The sequence below is a fragment of the Protopterus annectens genome, chromosome 6.part0, assembly GCF_019279795.1.
Source record: "Protopterus annectens isolate FY-2018-M chromosome 6.part0, PAN1.0, whole genome shotgun sequence".
Taxonomy (NCBI): Eukaryota; Metazoa; Chordata; order Ceratodontiformes; family Protopteridae; genus Protopterus; species Protopterus annectens.
Window position 1 is genome coordinate 1,028,102,765 of NC_056737.1, and position 13,598 is coordinate 1,028,116,362.

The 13,598-nt window shown below is 33.9% G+C and overlaps 1 protein-coding gene across 1 annotated transcript in view; it reads right to left on the reverse strand.

Moving 5' to 3' along the window:
• Positions 1-13,598, reverse strand: part of LOC122804652 (inter-alpha-trypsin inhibitor heavy chain H3-like) — a 1,432,534-nt gene that overhangs the window by 1,045,652 nt on the left and 373,284 nt on the right. Inside the window, exon 5 of the mRNA XM_044074635.1 lies at positions 3,393-3,497. Coding sequence (XP_043930570.1) covers positions 3,393-3,497 — 105 coding nt within the window. The remainder of the gene's footprint in view (positions 1-3,392; positions 3,498-13,598) is intronic.

Below are 13,598 nucleotides of genomic sequence, written 5' to 3' on the forward strand. Positions count from 1 at the left end.
TAAACTACAGGTGTCTGTGCACATGCTCCTCTCATGAGTAACTGAGTTAAACAATACCTAAACTATGCATGGCTGTGCACATGGTCCTCACTTGGTAACTCAGTTCAACAATACCTAAACTACAGGTGTCTTTGCACATACTCCTCACATGGGTAACTCGATTAAACAACGCCTAAACGACACCTGGCTGTGCACATGCTCCTCACTTGGGTAACTCAGTTAAACAATCTTATAAACTATATGTGGGTGTCCACAGGCTCCCCTTGTGGGTAACTTAGTTAAACAATACATAAACCACAGGCAGCTGTGCACATGCTATTCACTTGGGTAACTCAGTTAAACTATACCTAAATTACATGAGATTGTGCACATCCTCCTCACATGGGTAACTCAGTTAAACAATACCTAATCTACAGGTAGCTATGGACATTTTACTCATGTGGGTAACAGTTAAACTATACATAAACTACATGTGGCTGTGCACATGCTCCTCATGTGGTTAACTTAGTTAAACAATACATAAACCACAGGCAGCTGTGCACATGCTATTCACTTGGGTAACTCAGTTAAACTATACCTAAATTACATGAGATTGTGCACATCCTCCTCACATGGGTAACTCAGTTAAACAATACCTAATCTACAGGTAGCTATGGACATTTTACTCATGTGGGTAACAGTTAAACTATACATAAACTACAGGTGTCTGTGCACATACTCTTCATGTACCTAACTCAATGAAAAAATACCTAAACTACACATGGCTGTGCACAGGCTCCACACTAGGGTAGCTCCATTTAACATTACCTAAACCACACATGACTGTGCACATGCTCCTCACCTGGGTAACTCAGTTAAATAATACCTAAACTATACGTGGCTGTGCACAGGCTCCTCATGTGTGTAACTCAGTTAAACAATACCTAAAATACAGGTGGCTGTGCACATCTTCCTCACTGGGTAACTCAGCTAAACAATACCTAAACTACAGGTGTCTGTGCACATGCTTCTCACCTGGGTAACTCAGGTAGACAATATCTAAACTACATATGGGTGTGCGCATGTTCCTTAGATGGGTAACTCATTTAAAAAATACCTAAACTGAAGGAAGCTGTGCATATTTTACTCACGTGGGTAACTAAATTAAACTATACCTAAACTACATGTGGCTTTGCACATGCTCCTCACTAAAAATACCTAAACTACAGGTGGCTGTGCACATGCTACTCACATGGGTAACTCAGTTAAACAATACCTAACTAGACATGCCTGTGCACATGCTCCTCACATTAGTAACTCAGTTAAACAATACCTAAACTGCAGGTGTCTGTGCCTATGCTCCTCATGTGGGTAACTCAGTTAAGCAATACCTAAACTACCCGTGACTGTGCACATACTCCTCACTGGGTAACTCACTTATAGAATTCATAAACTACAGGTGGCTGTGCACATGCTCCTCAAAAGGTAACTCAGTTAAACAATACCTAAACAACATGTGGCTGTGCACATGCTCCTCAGTGGGTAACACCGTTAAACAATACCTAAACTACACAATGCTGTCCAGAGGCTCCGCACTTGTGAAACTCAGGTAAACAATACCTAAACTACACATGGCTGTGCACATGCACCTCACTTGGGTAACTAAGTTAAACAATTCCTAAACTACAGGTGGCTGTGCACAGGCTCCTCACTTGGGTAACTCAGTTAAACAATAGCTAAACTACACAAGGCTGTGCACAGGCTCCTCACTTGTGAAACTCAAGTAAACAATACCTTAACTACACATGGCTGTCAGCATGCTCCTCACTTGGGTATCTCAGTTAAACAATACCTAAACTACAGGTGGCAGTGCACATACTACTCATGTGGGTAACTCAGTTAAACACTACATAAACCACAATTGTCTGTGCACATGCTCCTCACATTGGTAACTCAGTTAAACAATACCTAAACTACACATGCCTGTGCACATACTCCTCACTGGGTAACACAGTTAAACAATACCTAAACTACAGGTGTCTTTGCACATACTCCTCACATGGGTAACTCAGTTAAACAATACTTGAACTACATGTGGCTGTGCACATGCTCCTCACTTGGGTAACTCATTTAAACAATACCTAAACTGCAGGTGTCTTTGCACATACTCCTCACGTGGGTAACTCAGTTAAACAATACTTGAACTACATGTGGCTGTGCACATGCTCCTCACTTGGGTAACTCATTTAACAATACCTAAACTACAGGTGTCTTTGCACATACTCCTAATGTGGGTAACTCAGTTAAACAATACTTGAATTACATGTGGCTGTGCACATGCTCCTCACTTGGGTAACTCATTTAAACAATACCTAAACTACAGGTGTCTTTGCACATACTCCTCATGTGGGTAAGTCAGTTAAACAATACTTGAACTACATGTGGCTGTGCACATGCTCCTCACTTGGGTAACTCATTTAAACAATACCTAAACTACAGGTGTCTTTGCACATACTCCTCATGTGGGTAACTCAGTTAAACAATACTTGAATTACATGTGGCTGTGCACATGCTCCTCACTTGGGTAACTCATTTAACAATACCTAAACTACAGGTGTCTTTGCACATACTCCTCATGTGGGTAACTCAGTTAAACAATACTTGAATTACATGAGGCTGTGCACATGCTCCTCACGTGTGTAACTCAGTTAAACAATATCTAAACTACACAAAGCTGTGCACATGCTCCTCGTATGGGTAACTCAGTTAAACAATGGATGACATCATTCAGAAATAACATAAAATGTAAGAATAACTTTTTATGTATGGGTAAATGTAAAGCATAGGAATAGAGACTAATCGTCATTTTTATTATGCTGCCTGGAAAAAAGCAACTTCTGCAATGGGCACTCAGGAGTTACTTACATCATCCAAATTTCCACCATCACATTATTTATATATATATATATATAGAGAGAGAGAGAGAGAAAGTGTTTCATTTTTAAACTCAAATTGACATATTCAAAGTGTAAAGAATTATTTCATTTTTATTTACATAATCATTTTCCTGTTTTTTTATTTTTATTTATTTTTTGCAACTAGGCAATGTGATTACGTGTATAAATGTAATAAAATGAATTATAGTAAAATTGTAAAATTATAATCAAATGTCAAAATGTCGCTTGCTTTACAGACTCTTAAGCACTTGGTCTGATCTTCAAAACTAATTATAGCTGATTTATTCCATAAGTCAGGGTCTGTCTATTGACTGCAAGTGATGTAAAACTGTAAAGGCATTATCACCTCTTCAAATCTCAAATTTTCTAAATATGCAAACAGTTTTGCTTTTGTTTGTTTCAATAACTGGCTTATATATTAAAAAAACACAACAGGCACAGTAAATGTGCACTTACTTGACTAAGCCAGCTGTTTGTCCGCGTGACACCGCCTGCTGGTACTGCTGCTTTGCAACTTCTTTTTCTTTCACAACTCCAGTGTACGTCACACCATCAATAATCCTGAAAGCATGAAGCATTTGTAAGAGTTTTGTTGCAAAACATGTACATTTTAGTGTGACCGCATCACTTAAAAATGTCACTGAAACTGATTTATGTCTATTTTATAATGTTGGTACAGATAGAAAAGAAAAAGATGAAAGTGGGCCCTTTTATGATAAAATATGAATAAACAGGCCCTTTTATGATAAAATATGAATATATTTAGACCAGAAAATCACAGATAAATAGATTTGCTAAACGCCACAGGCCACTCTTGTAGGGAATGTACCAGTCCAACTGAAGTCTTTGGGATTGCATCCCAGAGACCTAAAACCTTATGTCTTGCTATTTATGTATTTATTTTACATTTGTTAACTGGGATAGTCCATCTGGATACATGTCCATTTTCAGTGGAGGCCCGGGGAGAAAAGCTCCAAAGAGACAATTTACAAGACATACAGACATTAATTAAAAACATTTTTCAACTAGGTCCACTAAGAATTTCTAGATGAGAACACAAATTCAGTGTCATGCTATAGATAGGTATATTTATCAGTACGCTTGTAAACAGCAGTAAAGCAAGCAAATTAACACAAATATATTCTAATTCTTTTGTTGTGGTGAACAAGTTTATGTAGTTGAGTCAAAAGATTATTTATTAAGGCAAGAGTTGCATTAGTATAGGAGTGGGACTGGAGTTAGTCTAGTGTGGAGCAGGGACAAAGCCAATTGTTGTTTAGGTGACTTTTGATAGACCTTTTAAATTTGGGTAGGGAAGATTCAAGAGTTGTAGATGTGGGGAGGGAGTTCCATATTTTGGACATGTAAAAGGAAAGCAAAGGATAGAAAAACTGACCAAAGTGAATTCTGTATGTGATATTCTGATAGCAAGATAAAGTAACAAGTAACTGCGGTGACACCGTATGACAAAGCAAAGAGAAGCGTAGACAGGTAGGAAGGTATGAGATATTATGATCTTACCATTCAAAAAATTCATCTTATAACCAAATCCTAACAGATGAATTTCTGAAAGCCATTTTCAAGCACATAATAAACAACTATAATAATTACAATTGTTTGAAGTGCGGTAGCATGTAGTGTCTAATAGCATTTAAAGTTGTCAGTTGATTATAAGTGTTGCTTACTTCTGATTGCTATTTTATGGTAGCATGAGATACATTACAGCTTGTAAAGCTGAATTAATTTCTGTTGCAGTTCTGTGGTGATTGTCATCCGTGTGACTGAAAAATTCTCAAAGTTGTAACAGCAAGACTCATACACAAGAAACTTACTCAAACAAGGAGTATTATCAGAATGCTTTATCAATTACAAAATGGATGAAATGAAACATATGCAATACTCTATGATTTTTCATATAAGGAATCATGTTTTTGCAAGGTGATTCAGGTGGCTAATTTGGAAGATACAAAAAACACAGCTTTGTAGGCAGTAATGGCTCAGATATGTGAGGTATAAAGTGGTACAGAGATCTTTTGGAATGACTAGACATAGCTTTAGAATTACATAGGCTATATAATATTTTCCAACTGGACATTTTAAATTTTTGCCTCCCATTGTCCCTACATCTTTATCAAAGGAATCATTTTTTATCAGTTGATGATTTACTTTTTAACCATCATTTTTGTCCATTTTTCCAAGGTATCTGATGCTGCAGCCGGTGTGTATTTTTGCATTTGTATTGTTCCATTTCAGAGGACTTCTCCATCTTTTATTGAAGTAATGTATGTCTCTCTGTCCACAGTCAAGTGCATATTTGGCTATCCATAACCAAGTTTTCATTCTTATATCTGGGAAGTATAGTCCAGAATTAAGTGGTCCTAGTACAGAACTCTGTTTGACAACAGTGGCAACTCTCACTGGAACAAATCGGTCACCTCCACTGACCTTTTGTGTTCTGTTGCTTAAACATTCTTTTACTCATTGAATTACATATTGATTGATATTAGGGTTTCCACCTGTACCTCTTTGTGAGGGACAGTCCCTCTTTGGACAGTTGTGTCCTATGGAAAAAAACCCTACAAATGGCAAATGTTCTCCGATTTTTTAGGACAAAAAATATTTCATAAGTTTTCTTAATAGCTTCATAAAACAGTTATTTTGTATCTCAAACACCTAAATGTTATATGAAATAGCATAAAGAACTCAAATGCTACAAAAATGAACTTTTATTTTGGCATAAAAAATGAACCTCTGTCCTTTACAATGGCCATATATGTTTTGTCCTGCAAAATCTCATGTTTCTACAAAAAAGAAGGTGTCAGCTCTAATTGAAATGTAATTTTGTCATTCATTTCTTTAGATTGAACAGTGACAAATGCCTTAAGGCAAAGATAAACAGTTTGCATTGCCAGATGTCAATTGCTTTTGTGAATCTTAACCATTGGAACCGAGATCTAAAAGAATGGTTTGCCCTAGCTGTGGTGGGAAAACCAAATTAATCCACCACTGGAAAACATATAAAGAAAATAAGAATGCTGTCGTCTAAGCTCTCACTGCTAATGTGCCCCCAGGCCCCTGTGCCTTAAGTGAAACCTCTTGTATGTAAAAAAGACCAGAGTTGGTTGCTCTGAATATTATTGTTATTACATGGACACTCCTACATATATATATATATATATATATATATATATATATATATATATATATATATATAGAGTGAAGGAAATTAATAAAATGTCAAGTTGTGGTGGATACAAAATGAAGGAAGTACAATTGCCAATAATATATACTTATGTGGATGATATTATATTAATTGTTAAAAATAAAGTATGTATGAAAAAAGCAAGTGAAAAATTAAGTATAAACTGATTCAAGTATAAATAAGAAGAAAAGTAAAGGATTTGGTTTTGAAGGTATGATAGGAGGTATTGAGTTCAATGAAAAATATATAGATATATTAGGAATAACATTTGGAATGAACGAATACAGAGAACAACAACAGGATAATGTACTCAGAGAAGTAAAGGCTATGACTATTTCTATTAAGTATGAATAGGAACTAATGGTGATTATATTTTCTTTTATATGCGGCTCTAGACTGAATCCACTCAAGACAGGGATTCTATATATGAAAGAAGAGCAAGGAGGCTTTTGTTTGTTAAACTCATTAGTACATGCATCATCTTTAATTTTATAGAAGGTATTAAAAAGAATTATGAAGGAAAATAAAAACTTGACAGAAATGATACTGTATTATGAATACAAAGAATTGCAGGAAGGAATGGAAGTTAAAAATGAAGTAAAAGCGTTACGAATGAAGAAATGAAGGAGTAACAAAACAAAATTGTGTTACGGAAAATAAAAAAAGAATATATGTGAGAAAAACAGAAAAGACTGGTACTGAAGCATTATGAAAGCATTCTATTGCATTGATCCGTGGAAAGATTTAGAAATAGATAAGAAAAAAGCGATAATGAGATATAACAACTATAAAAACATTGAAGGATATAATTCTTTTTATGGAGATTTTCTATTAGAAAATTGCTGGTTAAGGCAAATATGATATACAAAAAAAGCAAGACAGAATGTGTAATAAATGTGGAGAGTTTGAAATGTGAAAGAGTTAATAATTTGTGGAAAGAAATATGTAAAAATAGGGTGAAAGGTTTTGGTTATTATGGTGCATGAAAACAGGAAGAAGTGAAGAAAATGGACGGAGTAATATTTTATGTTTCACAGACTGTATGGAATTACAGACTAAATGAAATTAAATACAATGGAAAATGGACTTTGACAAAGATGTTTGGTTTTGGATAAAAGAGCGGGGGGTGCTTAAATAGAAGTTCATAATGTATGGATATTTGTGAATAGATGTAAATAATTTAAACATTTAAATACATTTAAATATATTAAACATTTAAATATGTAAATAATATGTAATGTATATATCAATAAAAAACCCTGCTCATAATTTTAGAGTTAATGAGTGAGTGCACGTGTCCTGTTCCTAGTGCAGTGGTGGCTGGTGGACAGTGTGCAACAAGAAGAGAATAACAGAGGGAGTTGTAGCAAATGCCAGTAACCTGAGTAAAGATGATGATGAACTGGAGGATTCAGAAGCTGTTTTTTAACTTCATTTGTTTGGGGACTTAGAGAAAAGTAGCTCTGAGCAATGGTTGCACGATAATGTATTAAGGGAGATATCAAGTAGAGTGAACTAGAGAATGCATGAGATGTTTCCTGAGTGAACATAATGGAAACTATACAAAAATAAGATTCAGAAGCAATTCTAAAGGGTGATACAGGATGAGAGAAAAAAACATATGCAGACACTGTGGTAGATGGGACTGCAAAACAAAAAGAAAAGGAAAAATCAGATGACAATGTGAAAAGGAAGTATGTGGTAAAAACTCAAAGAAGAAAGGACAAGGGATTGAAAAAGTATGAAGTTTGGGACAACATAATGATTCCACCAGGTATGAAAATACAAGAGGTAAAAGTGCTTATTTTAATAAGTAAAGAGACATTTTGTGGCATCATAAATGAGACTGGTTATGGCATGCAGGGCTTTCTATCTGAATATTTATTTATTGCATTTGTTTCCCAGGATGGTCCGTTGGGCCAAAATGAGCCCATTTTTATTGGAGGCCTGGTGAGAAAAGCTCCACATCAACAAGTATGTACAACAGAAAAGTCACAGTCGAATAAACAAAGGTAAAAACTCAACAATAACAACTACATTAGTTACAGTACAATATAAGAGATACAGTTGAATACATATGCAATATGTCACAGTTAAATATACTAAGAAAACATGTCAATAATTTAACTTCTAGTAATGTAGTAAGAATATTAAGAACTTATAAAGATATGTTTTACAAGATGTATCATGCAAATAAAGCATGAAAGTGCATGTCAATCATATCAAATCAGAAATACAACTTAGGAGTGCATGCCAAGCACACAAAATCAATATCATTATCAAGGAGGCATTTCAACATAGTAGGCCTAAATGATATTTTTGTGATAATCATGCTAGTTGGTAGAATAGTTTAAACTGAGAGTAAGTCAGTAAAGGTAGGTAGTAGTAGTGCTGAAACTGATGAATCAGATTTTGGGAGGTGTGGGATTGGAACGTGTGCAGTGCCATTGAGTGGAGGGCTGTTGCTGTAGAGACTTTTTGAATGAAAAGGCTTTACTGTGGTCCTTAATGGTAATGAGAGGGCATTCCACTCCTTGGCAATAGAAAACGAGTAGAGCATCTGGCCAGCTGGAAGGTTTGTTTTTTCTACTTTCAGGAGAAGTTGCTTTTCAGATCTGAGAGGCCAGTTTGGGTGGTTGTGAGTAAGTATAGAAGTGCAGCCTGATGGTTTGAAGATAATTTTGTGTACTGTAGTTAATTGCAAGTATGTGTGTTAATGTGGGAGTTTAAGACAATTCAGTTAAGTATAAGGTGGAGAAATGATGGGTGGAGTATTTTGTGTTAGTTGTAAACTTGGCAATTTTATTGTAGCAGGTCTCAAGCTTTGTTTTCAGAGTAGACTGGATACTGATAAGGAGAGGAGCACCATATAAGAGTGATGGTAGAAGAAAGGTTAAGGCAAGGGTTTGTTTTGTGGAGCAGTTAAGGAAGTGTTCATATCTATAGAGGATAGCCAATTTTTGATGTGCTTTTTTTTAACTATTGTGCACATGCAGATCAAATGTTAGGTTTATCTCTAAGATAACACCTAGTAGTTTTGTATGGGACACAATCTCAGTAATAGTTTTGTTTTGAGAATGTATGGTGAATTCAGTCTTGTTTAGAAGAGTGGTTTTCTTGGGGATGAATAATAAGAATTTGGCTTTGTTGGGGTTTAGGGCAAGATGGTTGTTGGTCATCCAAGTTCCGGTAGATATAAGGGCATTTGGGTAATTTGCTGAAGTTCATATGTCGAGTTGACAAAGCAGATGGTGTTTGAGTCATGTGCATATTGTATTACAGTATCTTGACTAAGAGTGGAGTGAAAGTTCTTGATGAAAATGCTGAAAAGAAGAGGCCCCTAGTATGAAGCCTTGGGGAACACCTGCAGACATGTCAAGGAATGGAGAGAAAGAGTGCTGCCATTTGGTAGATCATCTATTTGTGAGGTAATGGAGAACCAGTTTAGGGATGGGGAGATACCTAGTCCAGAAAGTTTTGTAAGAAGTAGAGAATGGAAGACTTTATCAAAGGTCATAGGTTAAGAAAGAGTGAGGATACCAATGCAAAAAGAAGCAAAATGCTTATCCATGGAATGCATATGTATTTAAAGCATCTAACAAAGATACAAAAAAGAAGGTACATGCTCAATTCTTGACAGAAGTGGAAAAGAGATAATATGAAGGGATATTTAAAAATATGTAAAGTAATATATATTTCAAAAGTTTATGACAATAGGGTATTATGGACTGGTGGATGGAGCTGCAATGTTTAACTTGAAAATGGAAGAAGAAAAAAATTATACATATTCCTAGTATGATAAATGTTTATGGAATCAAGGGTGTGGTAAAATATTGGGGGCAATCCAACACATTTCTTTTGTGGAAAAGAAGGACATTTGATAAATAACTGTGATAAAAAGAAACACTATGTATGTGAGGAAATGGGTCATGACACATGCAAGAAAAAGTATATAGAATTATAGCATTATATGCTTATGTTACTTGGAAGGAAAGGAGTAGTTTATTTCAACAGGTATTAGATTATTTAGATTATGTGGTAGTAAATATGAATATTATAGTGACAGGAGATTTCAATTGTGACCTAATGGGTAATAAAAATAGAAAGTAAATTATGTAAAATGTTGGAAATTATGAAATATGGCAAATTAACTATTTGGAATATAAATTTCTGGACATATTGAAATTGATTATTTTATAATATCAGAAAGATTAAGAATAACAGAAGGAGAGGCAGTTGTAACCGGATTTATGGATCATTTGGCAATATTATAGAAGTAAATGAGGGGAAGGAACATAGAATAGGAAAAGAAATAAAAAGGACAGGTGAGTAAGCATGGAAGGAAAACGAGGAAAAATAGTATTATAGTTACAGAGAGATCACACTACGATGCAGTTATTTTATGCAATTTGTCTGAATGGTTAAATTCTTTTAAAATGAAATATAAGGATCTCAGTTACAATGGTAATAAAAAGAAAGAATATAAGAGAATATGGAAAGCTGAGAAAATTCACAGCAAGTAAATAAAGAATTTGAAAAAAAAGATTATTTTATCTAAGTTGGACAAAATAAAATGCTTGGACAGGAGAATATAGAGTCGACTGCAAGCCCTGATGATATAGGGTATGAAAGGTATAAAAATGTAATGGATTGACAAAGAGAATATTTCCTAAACATTTTGGATGAATGGTTAAATTAAGGTTTTGCTTATAAGGATTTGTGTAGTGGAATATTAAAATTTATATAGAAGAAAGGAGAAAAAAAAGATGGAGACCAATAATATTAAATACTAAATATTTAAGATCTTTATGAAAATAATACAGAATAAATTTGAAAGTGAAATGGAAAATATAATAGAAGAAAGCTAACATAGTATAAAGGGGAGGGTGTCAATAATTATTAATGATTGTGAAAGAAACGTTGGATTAAAATATAATAGAAGAAAGCTAACATAGTATAAAGGGGAGGGTGTCAATAATTATTAATGATTGTGAAAGAAACATTGGATTAAAATATAATAGAAGAAAGCTAACATAGTATAAATGGGAGAGGGTGTCAATAATTATTAATGATTGTGAAAGAAATGTTGGATTAAAATATAATAGAAGAAAGCTAACATAGTATAAAGGGGAGGGTGTCAATAATTATTAATGATTGTGAAAGAAATGTTGGATTAAAATATAATAGAAGAAAGCTAACATAGTATAAAGGGGAGGGGTGTCAATAATTATTAATGATTGTGAAAGAAACGTTGGATTATCTGAAATTTATGGTAGGGGACAGTAATATGGCTTTTCATACAATAAAACATGAAACAAAGTTAGGAAGTTTATGTTAGTGTATAACAACAATAAAATAAAAGTCTTGGTAAATGGTTGGTTAAGCAAAGAAATAGAGATGAGGAATGGCATAAAAAAGGATGCCCGATGAGTTGTATATTTTTTGTTTTAGTAATGCGGTCGAGTGGCTCGGCACCATAAAAAAAATCGACTGCCGATCATTAGCGGACCGGAGTTCCGCTGTGGCGATCCCTAACTGGGAAAAAGCCGAAAAGACAAACAACAAGTAATGAATGTAATAGTGGGGTAAATTTTAAAATGAAGACAGCAGGGTATGTGTTTTAGAAGTGGGTAGACAGTTCAGTTCTTTTGACATAAACAGATATTATTGTGATAGAAAGCAAATAAAATTTGGATGAGAGAAGTAATATTTTGTTTAGATGAATGCTTAAAAGAAATAGGTACAACACTAAATAAAGTGACACTAAATAAAAATAAAAGCAAAAAAATGAATGATGTGGTAAACAGATGTGGTATACACTTTACAGTAAAAGAGATTTTAGCGTTAGGAATAAAATTTTATAATAATCAGATAAGCAGAATTCAATAGGAAAATGAACAAGAAGAATCAAAGGAAGTTTGTTCCTTGTGGAAAAGAATAGAAAAAAGTTTGTTTGATAAATTTAATATTAATTCAATATTAATGGAACATTGGCATATTTATCTGATGTGTTCTTGATTCCTATAACATACAAAAAAGAGTTAATGGGGTGTTGTATATAAAGAAAGATGAAGGAAAACGATCATTAATCAATCCAGCGGTATTTGCTGTTTCTTTAAGTTTATATAAAGTACTAAAGTGGCTAAATAAAGAGGATGAGAGATTAGTAGTAAAGATGTTTAAATACAAATCTGAAGAATTTGGGGAAATGATGAAGGAAAATAAAGTAGAAAAAGGATGTGCAAATAAAGAAATGGAAAATTATCAAGAAAAAAATAAGATTATGGAAGATAAAGTTAGATGAGATAGAAAAAGAGAAATGTATGGTATGAAAACATAATGATGCGATTATTATTATGTGAATCCATGGAAAAAAATTGCCAGAAGAAAAAAGGAATAAAAGTACAAAATAAATGGTGCACAAGAGAGTAGAATGTTAAGATTTTTTATGAAGACGCTTAAAAATAAACTACCAGTGAATGGGAATACGCTATATAAAAAGAACAGTGAAAGAGTATGTTTATTTTATGTTGAAGAAGAAGCTACAGAAGACTTTTTTGGAACTTAAAAAGTGCTGAAATTATGGGATACGTTATGTAAAGAAAATTTTTTGAATATATAAAAGAGATATGGATATGATTAAATATGGGTATTATAAGAATAGAAACAAAGAATATGTGAAAAGAATAGATACAACATTGTTTTCTGTCGTATGGATTGTTTGGAATGGCAGGATAAATTAAATCATGTTTAATAGAAAAAATATTATGAAAAATGAAATAGTGGGTGTGGAAAAGAGGAGTGGGGTCTAGTATGGAATATTAGGTCAGAAGTTTATAATGATGGAGAGTATAAAAGAAACATGATTGTATTTATTTGTGCATAGGAACATATACATGTTTATATATGAAAAAGTTTGTAAATACGTCAATTTGTAAAAAATATTCTATGTAGGTATGGTTTTAAAGCAAATGACTCCTACTCTTTGTGATAGATGTTATGGGATCTTTTAAATCCACCTCAACTACAACCATATTAAGCACATAGGCCTCGGTTTAATGTCTCATATATCTATCTATCACACACACACACACACACATATATATATATATATATATATATAGAGAGAGAGATAGAGATATGTGTGTGTGTGTGTGTGTGTGTGTGTGTATGTGGGTGAGTGTGTGTGTGTGTGTGTGTGTGTGTGTGTGTGTGTGTATTCATTACACATCTTGTGGCACAAGTATGTAGCTTAGCAGAATCACACAAGCAGGATATAAACTAAAATAATCTAAATGAAGTATGTTAATTAAAATGAGTTCAGCTAAATGTTGTCCTAAGAAGACGCAGCTTAAAATTGTTAGATTGTTGGCAGCATTCACAATTGTTTAGAGTATGTAAGTATGTGATAATCATAATAATACTAATGTTTATATTCTTTAATGACTGCTGTTGAACTA